At 44.8% G+C, this 23,433-nt stretch overlaps 1 protein-coding gene across 1 annotated transcript in view; it reads right to left on the minus strand.

The window, feature by feature from the left end:
• dock3 (dedicator of cytokinesis 3) overlaps positions 1-23,433 on the minus strand; it is a 327,231-nt gene that overhangs the window by 176,501 nt on the left and 127,297 nt on the right. The window contains exons 13-14 of the mRNA XM_055647822.1: positions 16,623-16,711; positions 7,505-7,630 (exon numbers count right to left, since the gene is read on the minus strand). Coding sequence (XP_055503797.1) covers positions 7,505-7,630; positions 16,623-16,711 — 215 coding nt within the window. The remainder of the gene's footprint in view (positions 1-7,504; positions 7,631-16,622; positions 16,712-23,433) is intronic.

A 23,433-nucleotide genomic window follows, 5' to 3' on the forward strand; every position in this document is an offset into this window, starting at 1 on the left:
ATTGATTATATTGTTTTTATCTTGGTTTATTTTTTTTACTGTGGTTATGGCTGCTGCTCTCAGGAATTATTGGGTTTGATGCAGACCTTGCAGAGCGATGGCGTGTATTCGAGGAAGATTTCTTAATCTACATTGATGCAGCGTATCCAGCTGCTACTCCTGCTCCGTGCTTCAATCCTCCTTAACACTGAAGCTGCTCGATGTGCCAGAAGATTTCACAATGCACCGGCTGGAGTCAATGCTAATGGTGTACAGATTCCAGCAGAGTCTGACCGTAATCCTGAATGTCTCCTATGTAAATTCCGACAACTATGTGAGTTACAAATTAATGTGAGCTTTGAACGACATAGATTTTTCTCACTGTGTCAAAAACAAGGAGAACCGGTCGAGCTACATGTCAGTGCACTGAAGCATGTCGCTAGTTGATGCGATTTTAGAGAAATTCAAGATAGCTTGATAAGAGTGCTTAATACATGGCATATTGAATGATAAACTACGTGATGAATTATTACGTGAAGTTGGCCTGACCTTAGAAGCTGTCAAAAACCACTGTCATATAGCTGAGTTAACCAATGCCCACATTAAAACTTTAACATCCTCTGCTGCTCGTGAAGTCAATGCAGCCAGTGTGTCTAATCAAATTACTGCTCGCCCATTCCAGGGGCCTGTTAACAGCCCAAGATGGATTACTAATTGCTTTAATTGTGGCGGTTCACACACTGCAGTTCGCAACCGGTGCTCTGCATATGGAAAACTCTGCAGGTTTTGCAATAAAATAAATCATTTTGCGAAATGCTGCAGGTCATGAAACAACAAATTTCAAACGAGACAGTCTGTCAACTCGTTAAACCAGGATGAATATCCAAGCTCTGAGTTCACACAAACAGATGGTGACAACACCGCGATTAATGTGCATGCTTTAGCTGGTTCAGCGTCCAAACTCAATCCCAAGGTCGGACTGCTCTTTAACAGCAAAACTCTTTATCTTAAAGTTGATAGCGGGGCTAGGTGCAACACAATTTTGCTGGCTGTCTTCCAACAGCTGCAAAATACAGAAACTAACACAGCCAACTGTATCACTTATCTCCTTTAATGGTGCACCACTACACCCTATCGACCAAGTAAAGTTGCGTTGCCGTCTCAACACGCGTGCCCACATCCTGGATTTCTACGTGGTACGCAGGAAGGTACCATCGATACTGGGTGCCGATGCATACCATGACAGGGGTTTGATTTCCTTCAGCCCTTCAGTCTGTCCACTGACTATAGGCTGTGATTTTATACATCACATTTTAACACAATACAAAGGTTTGTTTGACGACTAGCTGGGCAGGTTGCCTGTGGGATACACGATTATTATTGACCCTGAGGCAATACCTGTTGTTTGTCCGGCTCACAGGATACCCCATACTATGCGGGATCGTGTACGAAGTGAACTTAACAGAATGGTGGCTCTTGGTGTGATTACTCCCATAACTGAACCCTCAGACTGGGTCTCCTCAATGGTTTTCACTACTAAGAAGAATAAAGATGAGATACGGATTTGTATTAACCCCAAGGACTTAAATACAGCAATTAAGAGACCACGTTATCCAATGCGTTCGGTGGACGAGCTTGCGGCGCAGATGACCGATGCAACTGTATTCACAGTGCTAGATGCCAAGAGTTCATTCTGGCAGATTCCGCTGGACGATATCCTTATTGCTGGAAAAACGATTGAGGAACATGATGCCAATCTGACAAAATTATTGAAGCGTGACGAGGCCATCCATCTCAAACTCAATCCCAAAAAATGTAGATTCAGAGTGAATGAGGTAAAATATCTAGGCCATATATTTACCAAGGACGGCCTGAAAACTGATCCAGCGAAAACCAGTGCTATTAATGAACTTCCAGCACCCACGGATGTGCCCAGCTTGCAGAAGTTCCTTGGCATGGCGAACTATTTGAGCAAATTCATTCCAAATTTCAGCGAAATATCAGCCCCATTGCGCCATCTCACACACAAAGACTCTGCTTGGACCAGGCATGAGCAACAATAGACAGCGTTTGACACTCTAAAACGGCATATGTCGGCCACCCCTACTCTAGCATACTTTGATCCTAGACTGCCTATTACACTTACATGTGGCGCCTCACAACACGGCCTGGGCGCTGCATGCCTTCAGAATGATGGCCATGGCAATAAGCCTGTCGCCTTTGCCTTGTGCACCATATCTGACACAGAACAACGATACGCCCAAATCAAGAAAGAGTTGTTAGTGGTTGTGTTCGCCTGCAAAAAGTTAAACGATTCCATCTTTGGTCACACTATTACAATTGAAACTGACCACCAACCTCTTATCAGCATTTTCAATAAACCTATTCATAACTCTCCAGCGCACCTACAACAGATGTTACTACAACTTCAAAAATATGACATCGTCCTGACGTATAAACATGGAAAGGATATGCACCTGGCAGACACTCTTTCACGTGCACCTCGGAAAACCTGCGAGGATCTACCCTCGCAGGATGATGACTTTATCGTGATGTCCTTCATCCCTTCATCTTGGATGGAGGACTTAGTTGCCCACACTGCCACTGACAAGACCCTATGGTCGCTAACTTCTGTCATTAAGCGCGGCTGGCCAGACAAGCATTACAACGTTCCGTTGCCAGTCCGAACTTTCTTCCCTGTTCGGGACGAAAAAGTGCTACAAGACGGCATTGGTTTAAAAGGACACAAGGCCGTGGTTCCTGTTTCGCTGCATCACCGGTATTTTGACGCTGTCCATGCAGGACACCCAGGTGCTGAAGACACGGGCGAAAAGCATGTCTTACTGGCCTGGCATGGCCGAATACATCAACGAAAATGAGGCAGCATGTGAGAACTTGTATTGCATGTTCCTAATAAACTCTATATAACTGAGATGGTGTGAGGCCAATGTTATTATAAGGACTACAAATCAGCAAGGTGGATGGGTGTTTTTATAACTTGAAATCTGGAGCAAGTGCTGTACTGCCGGGATTAATATTGAGACCTTCATTGTTTGTAAATTACAAGGATGAACAAGTAGGTTACATGATTAATAAGTTTGAGATGATACAAAAATTGGTTGTTTCATAAATAGCAAAGAATACAGTACATAGATCACCTGGAAATTTAGGCAAGACAGCAGCAGATGGAACTTAATTCAGACAGGAGTGGGGTCAAATTCTGGGTAAAGGGCAAGCATCTAAAGGAGCATGGAGCATACAGAACGGCTGTGAGCTGGCCTTCTCCAATTGTCAATGAGAATAATGAATTGCTTGAGACCTCATGTAAGATTATCACTGTATCTGTATTTTAATCTTCTGCATGTTGCAGGTGGCTGGTGCATCATTGTTCACAGTTGGTAAATGAACATAACCTCTGACTGCACTTGCAAAACCTACAGTCTCTGCAACAGCAAGAACAGCAAGAACTGCTAGTCAGTTATTAAAGATGGGATAGCAGCACATTTGGAAAGTGGTGAAATTATTGGACAAAGTCAGCATGGATTTACGAAAGGTAAATCATGTCTGTCGAATCTTATAGAATTTTTCGAGGATGTAACTAGTAGCGTGGATAGGGGAGAACCAGTGGATGTGGTGTATCTAGACTTCCAGAAGGCTTTCGACAAGGTCCCACATAAGAGATTAGTATACAAACTTAAAGCACACGGCATTGGGGGTTCAGTATTGATGTGGATAGAGAACTGGCTGGCAAACAGGAAGCAAAGAGTAGGAGTAAACGGGTCCTTTTCACAATGGCGGGCAGTGACTAGTGGGGTACCGCAAGGCTCAGTGCTGGGACCCCAGCTATTTACAATATATATTAATGATCTGGATGAGGGAATTGAAGGCAATATCTCCAAGTTTGCGGATGACACTAAGCTGGGGGGCAGTGTTAGCTGTGAGGAGAATGCTAGGAGACTGCAAGGTGACTTGGATAGGCTGGGTAAGTGGGCAAATGTTTGGCAGATGCAGTATCATGTGGATAAATGTGAGGTTTTCCATTTTGGTGGCAAAAACAGGAGAGCAGACTATTATCTAAATGGTGTCCGATTAGGAAAAGGGGAGATGCAGCGAGACTTGGGTGTCATGGTACACCAGTCATTGAAGGTAGGCATGCAGGTGCAGCAGGCAGTGAAGAAAGCGAATGGTATGTTAGCTTTCATAGCAAAAGGATTTGAGTATAGGAGCAGGGAGGTTCTACTGCAGTTGTACAGGATCTTGGTGAGACCACACCTGGAGTATTACGTACAGTTTTGGTCTCCAAATCTGAGGAAGGACATTATTGCCATAGAGGGAGTGCAGAGAAGGTTCACCAGACTGATTCCTGGGATGTCAGGACTGTCTTATGAAGAAAGACTGGATAGACTTGGTTTATACTCTCTAGAATTTAGGAGATTGAGAGGGGATCTTATAGAAACTACAAAATTCTTAAGGGGTTGGACAGGCTAGATGCAGGAAGATTGTTCCCGATGTTGGGGAAGTCCAGGACAAGGGGTCACAGCTTAAGGATAAGGGGGAAATCCTTTAAAGCCGAGATGAGAAAAACTTTTTTCACACAGAGAGTGGTGAATCTCTGGAACACTCTGCCACAGAGGGTAGTTGAGGCCAGTTCATTGGCTATATTTAAGAGGGAGTTAGATGTGGCCCTTGTGGCTAAGGGGATCAGAGGGTATGGAGAGAAGGCAGGTACGGGACACTGAGTTGGATGATCAGCCATGATCATATTGAATGGCGGTGCAGGCTCGAAGGGCCGAATGGCCTACTCCTGCACCTAATTTCTATGTTTCTATGTTAATAAGGCGGCCAAGGATGGACCCGCGGTGGGTGCCGGAGGTTTGTCTGGCCCACGGTGGGCGCCAGAGGTTTGATGGGCTCGCATTAGCAGCCGGAGGTTGGACAGGCCCACGGTGAGAGCCGGAGTTTGGACGGGCCCACGGTGGGTGCCGGAGGGTGGATGGGCCCACGGTGGGTGATGGAGGTTGGACGGGCTCACGGTGAGTGCTGGAGGGTGGATGGGCCCACGGTGGGTGATGGAGGTTGGACGGGATCACGGTGAGTGCTGGAGGTCAGATAAGCCCACGGTGGGTGCCGTGGTTTGGAAGACCCGCGGTGGATGCCGGAGGTTGGTCGAGGACTCGCCATTGAGAACAAAGAGGGACTCGGCATGGGGGCGCTGCCAAGAGAACAAAGAGGGACACGGCGTGGTGAGGCCACCGAGTACAAAAAAAATGTGTTGATGCCTATAGAAAGTGTGACTCTTTGCATACTTTGTGCATGGTATGCAAAAAAGAATTTCTTGGCCGCGGTCTGCGGTGTTCTAGCTGCAGCGCGGCGGGTACTGTAAATCTTCGATCGCCGGCCTGCGGTCTACACCATCCTGAAGCCGCGGTCTCCGGTGGGGAAGAGCCGACTATGGACTGGCTCTGGACTCTGGTCCCGACCACGGGGGTAAATGGAGGAGGACTGGCCAATTTTTGTGCCTTCCACCACAGTGATGAATGCTGTGGTGGATGTTTGTGTTAAATTTTTATTGTGTATTGTGTGTTCTTTCTCATTGTATCACTGCTGACATATTCATTTCACTTGCACTTTATGTGCAATGTGACGAATAAACCCGTATTGTATTGTATTGTATGTCCCCAACTACCCTCACCAACCTCTGCAGATGCGCCGTAGAAAGCATTTTACGGGATGCTTCACAGCATGGTTTAGGAACAGCTCCATCGAAAGCCGAAAGAAATTGCAGAGAGTTGTGGACGTAGCTCAGACCATTATGCAAACTAACCTCCCTTTCATGGACTCCATCTACACTTCACGCTGCCTCGGCGAGGCCACAAGCATAATCAAGGAACAGTCCCATCCCGGTCACACCCTGTTATTCCCTCTCCCATTAGGGAAGAGGTACAGAAGTTTGAAAACGTTTACCTCCAGATTCAGGGACAGCTTCTTACCAGTTATTATCAAGCAACTGAACCATCCCCTCATCAGCTAGAGTGCGATCGTGATGTCCCATCTACATTATTGGAGATGTTTGAACCATCTTTAATCAGACTTTATTGGACCTTAACTTGCATTAAATGTTATCGCCGTTATCCTGTATCTGTACTCTGTCAGGTCAAGGCATAGCCTTGCAACTGGTACCATGTAGTCCGGTTCAACCTGTGGAACATGCTCATCCTTCATGGAAAGTTACACAGACACGAACAACTCTAAGCAGTTTTTCAGCTTGATCAAGGCTGTGTATGGTCCACCCAAGCTGACCTCCCCCCTCCTTGCAGCTGACGGCAAAACCCTGCTCAAGGATAAAAGCAGCATCTCAGATATGGAGAGATCACTTCGCCAACCTCCTCAATAGACCCTCTGCCGTTGACCCAGTCGCTCTTGACCGGATCCCACAAAAGCCAACACTTGACGACCTTGACCTACACCCATCTTTGGAAGAGATTAAGAAGGCCATCAGTCAAACCAGCACAGGCAAGGCATCAGGCATGAATGGAATCCCTATTGAACTCTAGAAGGCAGCAGGTCCTGGGACACTAGACACCTTCCATAACATCTTTCCAGCCTGCTCTATGGCTGTGAAACATGGACCTTGTATAGGAATCACATCCGTCAACTTGAGAAGTTCCATAAGCGCTCGTTACGGTCCATCATGGGGTTCGCTGGCAGGACAAAGTGCCCAACCTAGAAGTATTGGACAGATCCAGCTTCACAAGCATTGGGCACGTCATCAGGATGGATGTAACCCGCATGCCTCGACTGGTCTTCTACGGCATGCTCTCCCAGGGACAAAAGAACCGTGGGCATCCCAGGAAGCAGTACAAAGATTGCGTCAAGGATCATCTCCAATATGGTGGTCTTGCGCCCAAGCAACTGGATAGAACAACGCTGGCGCGCAGCAGTGCGAACAGCAGCCAGCAGCTTCGAGGAGCGCCGTCCAGAGTGACTTACCAAAGCCAGGGAGAGGAGGAAGGCTGCCGCCCAGAACCCGCCAGCGAAGTCCTTCATCTGCCCCCACTGCTCTCAAGTGTGCGGTTCATGAATTGGACTCGTGAGCCATGTCAGAACTCACCAGAATTGAGACTGCACAACCCGCCATCATCGTTACCAACGGGCCACCACCAGTACACTGGGATGCTTGATTGAAACCATGTACAGTCTTTTCATTAACTGGTTAGCATGCGCCAAAAAGCTTTTCACTGTATCTCGGTACGCATGACAACTAAACTACATTTCTCTGCTCATTTTATATTACTCCAAATCTTACCACCAGGGATGCCTTCCCAGCTCATTCCATAGCAATCAAAACATATGAAAATATGCCTTTACATTTATTTGTGATTTGGTGCATGTTTGTAATTTGCAGGCACATAGCAGAAATCGTTACACTAATTGTTGGTATGAAGTTCATGTGCAATTTTATTCCTAATAATTTATTTTAATGGAAAGGATTCAGTTCCCACAATGACTACAGGTCAAAGCCTACCTGGCATGATGACATCAGGGAAGCCCAGTTTGCGGGTGATGGCCACTCCCCGATTAAAGATGATAGGATTCTCTCTGCGAATGTGATCCATATCACCCCGAAGGAGCTGGAGAGAAATTATCATTCCTGTAAAAGGAAAGACCACATGTTCATCTATTAAGGACATCTCCACTTCCACTTGGTTCATTTTCTAGATCTCACAAACTCAAATGTTTGCTGGACATGTTGCAGTGTGGGAGTTCCATCTGCTTGAAACATATAATGCTCACCCTTGAGTATTTCTGCAATTTTTGTTGTGGAGGAAAATACTGGCAGAAACTTAATACCTACAGCAAAATAAAACCATCCATTGCTCATGACCCCTTTTACCAACGTATTTGATCTCCGAGTTATCAGACTGCTTGCACAAGATCCAGTATTTGTTGTGCACACATTTCCTTATATTAAATACTGGGAAATGTGACACATATTTAAAAGATGGTGGTAGTGGGACTAGGGTTGGGGGAGGGGTTGGTCCTGCCAACCTCCATGGTGGGGAAACTTTTACAAATCACAACCAGAAAAAAAAAAATTAGTAGGCAATTGGAGAATGTTTAATTAATAACAGTGACACAGCACTGATGTGTTAAAGGCAAGTCATGTTTGAATAACCAGATTATTTGTTTTAATGTGATTATGGAAAGGTTTGAAAAAGCGAATTGAGCAGATATCATCAATGTGGATTTTCATAAGGCATTCATAAAGTCTCACATAAAAATAGCTGGTAAGAAAAAATAAATCCAATTGTAGTAAAGAGGTTTATTATAGCAGTATAAATCAGCTCAAGGAATTAGAAGGTCAGAATAAATCTATTTGTTATGATGGAGAATAAATAGTAGGCTGTGCACCAGTGACTTTTCTTTGATACATGTAAATGGATGTGCTTGGTAAAAAAAATGTACAGATGACACCAAAAGTTGTGGTGTTGTAAATAGTGAGGAGGAGACTAACGGACTTCAGAGGTTAGAGTGAGGATGACAAAATGGACAGACAGATGGAAGATGGAATTCAATTTGAGAAGTATAATGACATATATGGCAGAAAGGAAAGACAATGTAGGCAAATTACTATATTGATTCTATTACATATAATGACACATTCACATTAGGCAGGAAATGGTGTTGGGTAGACTGATGGGACTGAACTTTAGATTCTGGAGTAGTTCCTGAGGATTGGAGGGTAGCTAATGTAACCTCACTTTTTAAAAAGGGAGGGAGAGAGAAAACAGGGAATTACAGACCAGTTAGTCCAACGTCGGTAGTGGGGAAACTGCTAGAATCAGTTATTAAAGATGGGATAGCAGCACATTTGGAAAGTGGTGAAATCATTGGACAAAGTCAGCATGGATTTATGAAAGGTAAATCATGTCTCACGAATCTTATAGAATTTTTCGAGGACGTAACTAGTAGAGTGGATAAGGGAGAACCAGTGGATGTGTTATATCTGGACTTTCAGAAGGCATTCGACAAGGTCCCACATAAGAGATTAGTATACAAACTTAAAGCACACGGTATTGGGGGTTCAGTATTGATGTGGATAGAGAACTGGTTGGCAGACAGGAAGCAAAGAGTAGGAGTGAACGGGTCCTTTTCACAATGGCAGGCAGTGACTAGTGGGGTACCGCAAGGCTCAGTTCTGGGACCCCAGCTATTTACGATATATATTAATGATTTGGACGAGGGAATTGAATGCAACATCTCCAAGTTTGCGGATGACACGAAGCTGGGGGGCAATGTTAGCTGTGAGGGGGATGCTAGGAGGCTGCAAGGTGACTTGGATAGGCTGGGTGAGTGGGCAAATGCATGGCAGATGCAGTATAATGTGGATAAATGTGAGGTTATCCACTTCGGTGGCAAAAACAGGAAAGTAGATTATTATCTGAATGGTGGCCGATTAGGAAAGGGGGAGATGCAACGAGACCTGGGTGTCATGGTACACCAGTCATTAAAAGTAGGCATGCTGGTGCAGCAGGCAGTGAAGAAGGCGAATGGTATGTTAGCATTCATAGCAAAAGGATTTGAGTACAAGAGCAGGGAGGTTCTACTGCAGTTGTACAGGGTCTTGGTGAGACCACACCTGGAGTATTGCGTACAGTTTTGGTCTCCTAATCTGAGGAAAGACATTCTTGCCATGGAGGGAGTACAGAGAAGGTTCACCAGACTGACTCCTGGGATGGCAGGACTTTCATATGAAGAAAGACTGGATAGACTCGGTTTGTACTCGCTAGAATTTGGAAGATTGAGGGGGGATCTTGTATTGTATTGTATTGTATTGTATTCAATTTATTGTCATTGTCTCAATTTGAGACAACGAAATGAATTTTCCTTACAGGCAGTATCATTAAAAAAAATCACAAAGAAATTATAAAAATAAATAATAAATAAATAATAAAACATATTAAAAATAAAATTGAAATTGAATTAAAATTTTAAAAAAAGCACAAACACAGAAGTCCACGACACAACATAACATAAATGGCACCCAGGTGAGGACGGCACCATAGTCCAGCCAGCCTCCCCTCCGTGTTCATCCGTGGACGGGGCCTTCCAAGCACCCGCAGTCACCGCCCCTAACAGTGTGTTGAGGGGATGGGACCCAACGGGTCCTACTTGGTCTAGTATACTTATAAAACTCTGATCTTGGATGCGTGTGTATTTGTGTGTGTGTGTATGAGATGTTCATGTGCGTTTCACATCTCCTCGAAAACACAACACGCTAACAGTGAAATTTTTACATATTCCGATAGAGATTTACACCATGGTCAAGAATCGCCTTATCTGAAAATTTCATGCATTATTTTGCGAGTTATTTATGAAACTGTTCACAAATCTCAAATAACTTTGAAAATAAACAATGGATCTGGCTGCCTGCCTCTGCTCACGCTGTGAGTGACGTCACCCCTGTTCTGTCTTCTGTACTTCTTGGCTTCTTAACTTTTACTTCTTTAAATTCGTCACTTAGCGTTTTTAAACTGCTGCTCAGGTCGTGCTGTGCGCTCCGCTGGGCTCCTTGAAGTTCTAGAACATGGCGGCAGCGGTCGTTATCACCACGCGGGTGAGGGTGTGGGGTAGCGTGATGGGAAGGTTACCGTGGCGGCCATTACTCACTCTGGGAGAGGCCGTCTGTGGAGACCTGCGATTCCTCCGTTGATCACAGGGACTCAAGGAATCATGACGCCTTTTCCTCGCTGGTGATCCCGATCCCACCTGGCGATCTCTGGCCATCACGGGGGACGACCTCCTCTCTGTCTCCACTGCCGGTCGTCTGTCACGCGAGTGGGTGGGCTTCCTCTCGTGGAAGCCACGATTGGCCGTACCTCCGCTGCTTTTGACCTTCCTAAGATCGCGCCAGCCCGCGGCCTCCCTCGAGTCTCCACCGTCCGCTCGCCATGGGCCCAGCTGCCCGCCCGCCATGGGCCCAGCTGCCCGCCCGCCATGGGCCCAGCAGCCCGCTCGCTGTGGGCCCAGCAGCCCGCTCGCCGTAGTCCCAGCAGCCCGTTCCCTCGCAGCCTGCTCGCCCGCCCGGCTTCCCTCCTCCTCTCCCCACCTCCCCACCTTCCCCCTCCTCCGCTCTCCCCCCACCCTCTCCTCCCTCCCTCCCTCTCTCCCCCCCCCCCCTCCTCCCCCCCCTCCTCTCCCCCCCCCCCCCCCCCCTCCTCCTTGGGCGCGATCTGAGGACAGTCTAAAGCAGCGGAGGGCCCGTCGATCGTGGCTTCCGCAAGGGGAAGCCCACCCACCCGCATGACGCGGGGGAGATGGAGAGGAGGTCGGCCCCGTGACGGCCAGAGATTGCCAGGTGGGCAAGGAAAAGGCGCCACGATTCCCCGAGTCCCTGAGATCGACAGAGGAATTGCACGTCTCCATAGAGGGAAGTCACCAGGCCGGGCCCCTGCTGGCCCTGTGGACCGGAGAGGAGGGAGAAGGACTGAGGGAGATCAGCTGCAGTGCCTTGACAGTGTAGTGGGCCGCTGGAGGCCCTGGAGCAGCCTGGGGCTCGGCTGGACCGGATGTCACTCCAAGAGGCCTAGTAAATGGTCCGGACGTGGCCTGCAGCAATGGTGGAGCAGAGGTGAAGGACACCAACTGCCATGCATGGCCAGGCCGACCCTGCAACACCATTAGGACAACGGGCTTACATTCTCAGCTTAAGAACTCTACACCTATAACAATTGGTGCCATATCAGGCGACTCTGTATACTGTCTCAGGGTACTACTACTATACACTTGTACTGTATCTGAGATGTTTGTCTAAGATGTATCCATGTGCTTAAGTATAGTGATAGTGTACTGAACTGTATACAACAATGAATTTCACTGGGTACCTCAGAAATGTAACAAATAAGGTACCATTGAACCATTGAGGGTGCTGAAGTAGGGATGGTCAATAGCTTCAAGTTCCTAGGTCAAAATATCACCGGCAATTTCTCCTGGACCAACCACATCAAAACTACAGCCAAGAAAGCACAACAGCACCTTAACTTCCTTAGAAGGTTTAGAAAGTTCGGCATGTCCCCAACAATCCTCACCCAACCTCCACAGAGGCGCTGTGGAAAGCATGTTATCAGAATTCACATCCTGGTTTTGAAACAGCTCCATCCAAGGCCGCAAGAAATTGCAGAGTTTAGTTTAGTTTTAGTTTAGAGATACAGCGCTGAAACAGGCCCTTCGGCCCACCGAATCCATGCTGACTCCCGTACACTAACACCATCCTACACCATCTAGGGACAATTAAAACATTTTTTAAATCAAAGCCAATTAGCCTACAAACCTGTACATCTTTGGAGTGTGGGGGAAACCGGAGCTTCCGGAGAAAACCCATGCAGGTCCTGGGGAGAACGTACAAACTCCATACAGGCAACACCTGTAGTCACGATCGAACCCAGGTCTCTGGTGCTGTAAGGCAGCAACTCTACCTCTGCACCTACATGCTGTCGTTGTGGACATGGCCCAGCCCATCACGCAATCCAATCTCTCTTCTATTGATTCCATCTGCACTTCATGCTGCCTTGGCAAGGCTGCCAGCACAATCAAGGAGCAGTTTCACTCCAGTCACACCCACTTCTCTCCCCTCCCATCAGGCAAGAGATATAGAAGATTGAAAATGCATACCTCCAAACTCAAGGACAGTTTCTACCCAGCTGTTATCAGGCAACTGAACTGTCCTCTCATCAGCTAAAGTGCTGGCCTGACCTCTCATCTTTCTCATTAGAGACATTTGAACTAACTTTAATCAAACTTTATCGTGCACTAAATGTTGTACTCTTTATCCTTTATCAGTGCACTGTGGACAGCTTGATTGTATTCATGTATACTCTTTTCTTTAACTGCTTAGCACATTAAAAAAAGCTTTGCACCATATCTCGGTACACGTGACAATAAAGTAAATTAAACCTGTGTTATACACTGACAGCACTGAACCAAACAGTAATCTATCCCAGTGTTATACATTGACAGACATGTGTCCATCAATGCTGTACCCCAGTGTTACACAGTAATACATCTATGCCCATCTGTACTGTACCGCAGTGTTATACAGTGACAGACCTATGCCCACCAGTGTAGGACACCAAGGTTTAAAACTGAACATGGATAAGAATGGACCCAAAAGGTCAGAGAAGGTCTGACACAGTCTGTGCATTTAATCCTTGAGCGCTGCTCTGGATCCTGGCATTTATTAAACTCTGAAACTCTGAAGCATTGATTGTTTCCAAGAACCCAGGGATGTTGAACTCCACTATGGATCTTCAGCTGCAGCCTCTACAGTATTCTACCGATCCCCATGCCTTTCTGCAGCTGACATCACAGATGACTAGTTGCAAGGAGTTGAACAGAGCATGAGAATTGCTGAAGAATGTTAGTAATCTGGGACAAATAGAATAACAGCCAAACAGAACAAAGGCAATAACAATGGGGATAGTGACTGCAGGTCAGGTGGTCACATCACATGGTCTAAGTTGTACATTTTGGAAAAATCTCCCCAAGAACTCAACAATTCAAGATGATGGTTCATCACAGTCTTCTTGTGGGCAATTGCGACGGCAATAACTGCTGGCTTTGACAGAAGAGTCCACATCCCAAAACAGGATTAAAATTCATATTATACAATGACCATCTCAAACAAGATTTTAACCATTTTCCATTGGCATTTAGTGAAATGATCACTGACATGCTTGGGAGAGGAAAGAAAACTTATAGAGTGGATAAGCATTCATCAGAAATGTCAGTGAATGAATTAGATACATAGACAATTGGTGCAGGAGTAGGCCATTCAGCCCTTCGAGCCAGCACCGCCATTCAATGTGATCATGGCTGATCATCCACAATCAGTAGCCCGTTCCTGCCTTCTCCCCATACCCTTGATTTCGCTGGCCCTAAGAGCTCTATCTAACTCTCTTTTGAATGCATCCAGTGATTCGGCCTCCACTGCCTTCTGAGGCAGAGAACTCCACAAATTCACAACTCTCTGTGTGAAAAAGTTTTTCCTCATCTCAGTTCAAAATAGCCTACCCCTTATTCTTAAATTGTGGCCCCTGGTTCTGGACTCCCCCAACATCGGGAACATGTTTCCTGCATCTGGCGTGTCCAATCCCTTAATTAGTTACAACAACAACAGTGGCAAGTGACTCACGTTCTTAGCTCAAAATCTTTCTGCCACCTGCAAAGTACAAGTAACAAGTATTACAGAATATTCACCACTGAATTAGACAGCTCCAAAATTCAAGATCACCCAGGGCAAAACAATCTGCTTTTTTTGTGTCACCAAATCCACTATTTTAAATATACTTTTCGTTGATCATTCGTAGAGTGGATTAAATAGCAATTGTCTATAAGAAGTATAATGGCAATCTGCCAAGGCTTTAATATTGTCTCCTTAATCCGTAACCTCTATCACTTAGGAGGCCAAGGCCATTGGATGTATGAGAACAGCATTACGTCTACAAAGGATACACAGGAGATGATGGAGTCATGAGCAAAAAAAAACAAAATGGTGGAGAACTCAGTGGGTCAGGCAGCATCTGTGGAGGGAAATGGACAGTCCATGTTTGTGGTCGGAACCCTTCTTTATTGACTGATTAAGTGGAGCTGGTAATGAGATGTATGGGTGGGGCATAAATTGTCAATGACAGGTGGCTACAAATGAGGTTACGATAATGTGTGGAGATAGTTACAAAAGAGGTGGACTGTAGACCAAAGGATACCAGATAAGAAGGAACAGGAGGAGTGAAATGTAAAGCCAGAAGAATGTGGGTGGGACAGGAGGTGGAGAAAGAGCCAGGATAAAAGGGAAATGGGGGATGCTGTAAGAAGGTGTGGGAGATAAATGGAAAAGGGGTAAAAGGGCAGCACAATGGCATAGCGGTAGAGCTGCTGCCTTGTAGCTCCAGACCCAGGTTCCATCCTAACTACGGTTACTGCCTGTATGGATTTGTACATCCTCTCTGTGACCGCATGGGATTTCTCTGGGTGGTTCGGTTTCCTCCCACACTCCAAAGACATATAGGTTTGTAGGCTAATTGGCTTCGGTAAAATTCTAAATTGTCCCTAGTGTATAGGATATTGTTAGGGGGGGGAGGGGGGGGTTGATGTGAACTCAGTGGGTCGTAGGGTCTGTTTCTGCACTGTATCTCTAAAGTTTAAATAAAAGATTGACAGAGTGTTAGGAGAACGATATGCGCATGGTGGTGGTGGTGGGGGCAGCTAAGAGAAAGGCGAGTGGGAATTTACTTGAAACTGGAGAATTCAATGTTCATATTTTGGTTGTGGGCTACCAAAGTGGAATAAAGAGATCATGAGGTACATCAATGAGAGCAAGAATAGACTTGGCGGCCACTTTTCTGAAAACTTAAGCTCAGTCTGCTAACTATTTTACCACCTCTTTCCTACTCCCATGCTCTGATCTTTCTCTCCTGCCAGAGCGAGGTCTCTATTGCCAGAGTTGGGTCATAAGCTAAGGAAAATGGGGTTAGGAGGAAGATATAGATCAGCCATGATTTAATGGCAGAGTTGACTTGATGGGTCTAATTCTGCTCCTATCGCTTATGACTTTATAGAGATGAGAGAGGAGGCAAAAAGACAGATGTTACATGTCCTATGGTTGCAGAGAAAGGTGCCTGGCATTGTCGTAGTGGGGGTGGGGGAGGAAAAAACGAACCAAGGAGATGCAGAGAGAGGTCTCTGCGGAAAGGGGTGAGATGGGAAGATGCAACTGGTGGTGGGTTCACGTAGTAGGTGGCAGAAATGTAGAGAATGATATGTTGGATTCGGAGGCTGGAGGAATGAAAGATGAGGACTGGCGGATCTCACTTCAACAAAGTTATACATGTTCCTGACTTGAAAATATTTAGCTATTTCTTAATCATTGCTGTGTCAATGTTCTGACTCCCCTAATTTAACAATACTGTAGAAGGGACCTCACCAAACAGACAGCATAAGTCAAGATCACTGCTCGTTATTATTTCTCAAGGACAATTAAAGATGAGCTATTAATAGGACCCTGCCAGAGATGCTTATTCTGTAAGTGAGTATTTTTGTTTGGCTACTCTCTAAGCTCCTAATTGGTTTAAGATCAACCAATTTCAGGCAAATCCCCCATAACAAGTGCAACATTTATTATGATTGTACTCTGAGTGCAAATATAACCTAGTACGTGAGATGTTGTAGTTACTCCTCACACAATGTACAAAATAGGGCTACCTATCCCTAAGATTTATTAATCATTTCAATATTATAATTTAATTCCTCCACATGATTTATGAATTGAACTTGCTTGAACTAGTCGGTTCAAGTTTCAGTTAGTGGAAAGCACAGTGAAATATTGAGCAATCATGTCAGTAATGGAATGAGTGCAACAAAATCTTTCATCAACAACAACTTGCCATAATTTGAGAGGGGAACAGTTTATTCGAGCCATGTTTGATGCTGCAGCATAATTAGAAATTAGAATACAAAAACGATATATATGCAGTGTGAAAAATAGCACTTTACCTATGCACATTATTTTGAGGTCTTATATTTAGGGTTAAAAAAAGTCTTAGGTAAAGTCATAAATTTGCCAACAGTAGAAATAAAATAAAATTTACCATAATTCGTGCTTGCTGCAGTGTACTTGTTACTGGATTTACGAATTATATTTTCGTGGATTTGATACCACTCATTTTCATTATTGCATCTGTTAAAAGAAAACACAGAGAAAGTAGGATGTTAGAAAACTTCTCTCAGCCAGCAGAAGACAGTCAAAGACTTTTTCATATTTTCTCAAAATAGCAATGAGTGTTCTCTCTAGATTTACTTTTGGTTTAGGGCAAATACATGAGTGTAAAAATTAAAGATGAAAGCTGAATTTTAGTACAAGCATGTCTTTGTTCTCAGATGAACATTTCATCAATTTCATCAATATCTCCTCACTCTCAATTAATAATGGGCATAAAGAAACTAAGGAACAATGCCTGTAGTCACAATATTGATCACTCCATGAGAGTCAATTAAGTAATGCTCAAGACAAAACGATTTTTGTGTTCAATTGAATATACTAACATTTAGCAAATGAAAGCTACCTTCTCTTTGGATATTATAATTCAAGCTGTCAAATCACTATAGCAACCTACTGTGGAGTTTCAGTTATTGTCAGAAGGCATCATGACACTGAAAGTCATCTTAGTTGGTACGTTCATCAGAGGGGAGAAGCAACCCCCCCTCCCCCCGCGTACCTGTATATTAAATGATCTATGGGAGAGAATAAACTGGCAGCCAATTATGTATTTGAATTAATAGATTCACAGTAAGCTCACAGTATGGAAAGAGGCAATTTGGCCTATGAATTCTGTACTGATTTTATGTTAGAACAATTTAGATAGTCCCATCCCTCCCTCTTTCCACAGCACTAGAAATTCTTAAGTATTCCTTCTGAAAGCTACAAAATGAATTTTCTTCCATTATTCTCTTAACTATGTATTCACATTACTCAGCAGTAAATTTCATCAACCATCTATCTACCCATAAGACTTTCTTTACTATCCTCTCCAGTTTTCTTTGCGTGTTTAGCAAATTTGCAAGATGCCCTGTACACCAAAGTCAAAATCATTATACTGTAAATTAATGGAAGTTTATGGCATGCTTCCTTCCTGACCGAAGAACTCAATTTCATTGCTGCTCTGTTTTCTATTATTAAATTAATGTTCTATCCATGCTGGTCCTTTTACCAAATAGCCTTCAATCTTGATGACAAGCCTTTTATGGAAATCTAATCCACTACCTATGAATGTGATAGATTCTTCCATTATCAACACTCCTGATCTCTTTAATTTCTGTGCAGATTTGCTCCACAATAATTGAAGGCCTATAGAATAATCCTAGTTGTAGTTACACCTCCAAAGGGCCTGTCCCACAGGTGACTCTTTAGCAACCGCCAGGGACTAGTTTTAATGAAAATCACCTACGACAAAACCTATGTCAACCTACAACGGCAAAACTTGTCACCACTGGCACCCAAAAATTTTCAATATGTTGAAAAGTTTGCGGCAGTCGCCTGTAGTCGCCCAAAAAATTGCCTAAGTGGGACAGGGCCATAACGTTTCTTATTAACAAATAGGCAAATTCTGCCCTAAAAAACACACTGTAGATGCTGGAAATCCAAAATAAAAATAGAATATGTTAGAAACATTCAGGAAATCAGACACCCTCTGTGGAAAGAAAAACACAGTTGGCAATTCTGACAAAGAATCGAGTTAGAATGGTCTACCTTGATCTTTCTAGGACGTAATTCCTTCTCTCGCGAAGCAATATTCCCCGTAATCAAGGCGTTTGCTATTGCTACTTTTGAAATCCTTCATCTTGATCTCTTTTTAAACACTTTGAAATTTCCTTTAGGAACTCAATTGGTAATGATATGAATCTCAAGCTCTGTGTTCATCCACTCTCTCCAAAATGTTCTGTACCAGCACAGTGGCATTCAGAACCATGGCAGGCTACAGACCATTCTAAAACTGTGTCTGCAAACCCATATTGTGTCTGATCCACTAACTATAGAGTTTATCCTTAACTATTGTTGTATTGGCTTTTCTCGTTCCCTGCACAGTTGAACCAGTCATGGTGTTCTGGCTGTACTCTCCCTCATCAGTACACATGTGCCAAATAGTAGTGAGAAAACGATTCACCTTCAGGGTCTCCTGAATTAACTGTTAGTTCTATTTTCTTTGTTTAATGGTCACCTGAACTCTCCTAAGTTGCTGGGTGACTTACTCCAAAAGTGCATAGAAATACAATAGAAAGCATCCTATCAGAATGCATCAGAGCTTGTTTGGTCCAAGCATGCAAGAAATTGCACAGAGTTGTGGATGTAGCCCAATGCATCATACAAACCACCTGAACAGCGCCTGCCCTGCGTTTATCAGATTCCTATACGATCCTTTGATCTAAGGGTGTAGCCTCAATTGTCCAAATTACCTCATTACACAAGCTTGACTAGTGTAGCTGGGACATGTTGGTCAGTGTGGGCAAGTTGGGCCTGTTCGCACACTGTATCACTCTATGACTATGGCTCAAACACTGAAACCCAGCCACACTGTGAATTAAAATTGGGGGTGGGTTCATCAGGGACAATGTCTGCTTCAAGGAATACCTCAAAAACCTCTTCAACTGTGACTCTGTCCTTGATTTTATTGCACAACAATTTATTTGGTGCCATTCACGGGGTCAAAAGGAGAACCTACAAACTCCATACAGACAGCACCCGTAGTCAGGTAATGTTTAACTTGTTTTATATCTTTTATTTTGTATTTTAACGTACGGTATCAGCCATTTATTTTTATCTTTTCTGCGAGCAAACGGGTACTGAAATCCACAGTTTGATTATCATATTTATATTATCTATAATTGCAGAAGAAAACGTGTGTTATTACATTAATAGGCCTGTTAAGTTGCAGCAAGTAAGAATTTAATGTTTCTGTTGCTGGTACAAATGATAATTAAATATTCCTGATTATTTTTACCTGGAAGGAATAGCTTAAATGTGTTAAAAACCCAATTTTAAAAGGAAAGCAGCCTGGCTAGTTAAAATAGAATATTAAATATAAAGCTATTTTTTAATCAATGGAATTTACTTACTTTAAAATTTGAAGTTATGGCCAAAAATAAAAATCACAAGGTGTTGCGAAGTGGGCCTGTCCCACTTAGGAGACCTAAACAGCAACCTCTGGTGACCTTGCCTGCCACCTAAAAAAAATCAAGGTCGAGGTGACCTGCAACCTCCTTCCACCTCTCACGCATATGTTGAAAACCTTCCTCGACGATGAAGAAAACCGGCTTCGACTAGACCTACGACTAAAAAATGATCGATTTTTAAAACAACAACCTATTTTTAGTTTGGGCCGGTTTTAAACATGATGAAAAAATAGCAGCAACCTAGATAAAGCCTCGACCACGTGGAAACCAGAGATAGGGAGAGTGACCAAAACCTCCTTTGACCTCATGGAAACCTTGGGTGGCGGGCAAAGTCACCAAAGGTTGCTGTTTAGGTCTTCTAAGTGGGACAGGCCCTTAGTTACATACACATCTCTTCTGTAGAACTACTTCAGAACTGTTTCATCTTCTTTTGTCATAAATATCCTTACATCTGAAAAGTGGTCCTAAAATAATTTCTACAACTGCATCAATTTTTATATCCCATCAGACAAGGTGTGTTGCCTGCCCATTTTTGTTATATTTCTAGGCGACTATTAACATTGAAAAATGTGAAATTGTTCAATTCAACATGAAAAGCCTATGATCTAAATAGTGAGAGGTTTCAGAATTCTGAGGTACAAAAAGATTTGGATGTCTTACTGCATTATTCGAAAAAGACGAGCATGCAAATATAGTGAATAATTAGGAAAGCTGACCAAATGTTACCATTTATTGCTATGGACAGAGGTTATGGTTCAGTTATAGATTTGCAGGATCTTGTGGAGGCGGCATTGGAATTAATTTTTCAGAACCTCGAGATATCTGCTGTTGATATTCCTTATCTCAAAAACAATATGAGGGTGAAGATCCCCATTGCCAATAGATTATGAGGTTTGTACCAGGTCAGAGATGTTAATCATCAAATATCCTTTTCCTCATCAACGTCAGTGCCGGTACATTAAATGTAGTGATGAGTTGCATTACTGCTGCCAGTCTTTGCTGAGAGATGGTTTCCAAGATGTGGGAGTCAGGATCCAAACAGTGAAGGCTGAATCATGGTGTAGAGGAACAGTGGTCACAACCTTGTAGGACAATTTCAAGAAAAATGTCAAGTAACACTCGTCACTTTTTGCGGCCTTTTTTGATGTCATTAAATCTTTTGACTCCATGAATTGGGAGGTTCTATGGAAAGCATCCTTATATTCAGCTGCTTAAATAAATTAACCTCCATCTTATGCTTCCTCCATAATGGCATGCATCAACTGGTCTACAATGGAACCAATATCTGACTATACCTGAAGTGAACACACTCCAGAACAAGGGTTACCCAAGCCTCTGTATTTGAGCTGTTTTTCATGCTTAGAGACTAACTAACCTCAAAGCTATTATCGATTAATTCACTGAAATATATGAGAGAATGATCTCTATACTCAACATTGAGTAGACAAAGAGACTTGACCTGCTTCTGATGCACCACTCAACCCTCTAACAATATAGGTTCATGGTGAGATATTTGAAAATGTGGATCACTTCTGATATATTTATTGGCATCTCTCAGTGAAGGCAGACATTAATGGCCTAGCTGTATCTTCATTGTTGGTTTCAGTTTCCACTAACTATATTCCATAAATAGAGAAGCATGTGCATCAAAATACCAACTTAGTTGCATTCATGAGTTTCTGAATGTTGGCTGAATTAGCTGATTTCCAATATTCCAGAGATCTATCACAAATGGAAATCTCCTTTGAACTTTGCAGATGACCATTAAAAAATCCAAATGCAACAAAAGCACATGCAATGTTATGGCATCTATATCTAACTAAAATCTCATCTTGCTATCTTCTGGTTTGCGTTTTTTTACATTTGCGCAAAAACAGTACACGATAGTGCAATGGTTTTTCGCCACCTTACTCACCATTCCCATGTGCTGCAAGTGCAATAAGTTTTGTTCCGATCGGTGGTATATATTTAAAGTTATAAAGGTTTAAAAATCTTTAAAAACGCGCATGCGTAGATTGGTCTCCTCTCCTGTCAGTCACCGCCGGGATGGCAACGCCTCTTCCTGCACCATCACCACACAGATTGGCCACGTCAGCTGTCAGTCACCTCTGGGATGGCGTCACCCCTTCCTGAACCATCGCCGCACTGGTTGGCCGCGTCTGTTGTCAGTTGGTCAGCAACGGTCGGAGGTCGGCTCCGTCTCTGCCTGCACGAACTCTGCCTGCGCGACCTCTGCCGGCACGGCCATAGCTGCTGGTGCTCCGGGGCCACACCGAGGATCCCGAGGGTGCTGAGCCTGGCACTGAGGACGCCGACGGCTGATGCTTCTCCTCGGCACGCAAGAAGGGAGAGGAGCGGCAACCTCGACATCCTGGGGAGGTGAGGAGGGAGTGTGGGGGGATTGAGGGAGAGGAGGGTGTAGGGAGGGAGAGGGAGGTGAAAGTGGGGGAAGTGAGGAGGGAGAGTGGGGGAAGAGAGGGGATGGAGTGAGAGGAGGGCGGTAGGGAGTGGAGAGGAGTTATGCAGGGAGGGAGAGAGTGACTGAGGGTTAGGGGAAAGCAGAGGTGAGGGAGGGATTGGGGGAGGGTAGTAGGAGAGGGGGAAGAAGAGGAAGGAGGTGAAGAGGGAGAGTGGGGGAGGAGGTGGAATAGGGGGATTGGATGGGGGTGGTAGGAAGTAGGGAATAGAGGGAGAGGAGGGCAGTAGGGGAGGTGAGGAGTGGGGAGGTTGGGGATAGGGAGGGGAGGGAGTGACTCAGGGTAGGGAAAAGGAGAGGGATGGAGAGGTGAGGGAGGGATTGAGGGAGGGGAGGAGGAGAGGGGAAAGAAGAGGGAGGGTGAAGAGGAGGAGGAAAGAGTGCTGGGGATGAGGGGAATTGAGCTGCGCCTGTGCAGTTGGGGGCTATCGGTGAGAGGTGGAATATTGCGTTGGGGGAACGGGTTGCGTTGGGGGACCAAGGCTCCCGTGTGACAGGGACCTAACGGGTCCCACTTAGTCTGGTAGGTTAATAAATTTGTGAAAATGGTTTGTGTGGAATTAAAATATTAGCTCGAAAGCAGAAATCTTCCAAATACCATTACCTAAGTCCCAGTCATTTGATCTGATACAATATACAACAATACAATACAATACAAATGTATTATCATTTGAGCCCCAGTGAGACTCAAACGAAATGTTGTTTCCACAGCCATACAAACAAAGACACTGTCTTACAGACATACACATAATTAAATTCACACAAACATCCATCACAGTGGACTCACTGTGATGGAAGGCAAGTCTTTTCTCTCCCCTGTTCTCCGTGTCTCTCCCGATGTCCAAGCCCCAGCCGGGCGATGATAAGTCCCACGGCCATTTTAGGCCGTGCCGGGCGATTTACGGCCCCGCTCCCGGTCTAAAAGTCACAATGTTGGAGGCCCCGGCGGGCGCTGGAATGTCCCACGGCCATGAAGCCGCGCTGGGCGATGTTCGACCCCGCTCCGGGTCGTTCCAACCCCGCGACACGGGCTGGAGAAATCGCGTTGCGGGAGCTCCGGGAAGCGGTCTCTCTCTCTCCCCCCGGACCCGCGAGCTCCCAGTCCACCGGACCTGCGGCTGCGTTGCTGGAGCCTCCGAGCCCCAGGAGTCGAGTCGCAGCAGCAAGTCACCGCCGCTCCCCACGCTCCGAGGCCGGCCAGCCCCACGATGGTGAGTCCGCAGCTCCGCAGCTCTGCAGTCTCCCGAGCCCCCGGG

Source organism: Leucoraja erinacea, chromosome 16 (genome assembly GCF_028641065.1).
Source record: "Leucoraja erinacea ecotype New England chromosome 16, Leri_hhj_1, whole genome shotgun sequence".
NCBI lineage: Eukaryota > Metazoa > Chordata > Chondrichthyes > Rajiformes > Rajidae > Leucoraja > Leucoraja erinaceus.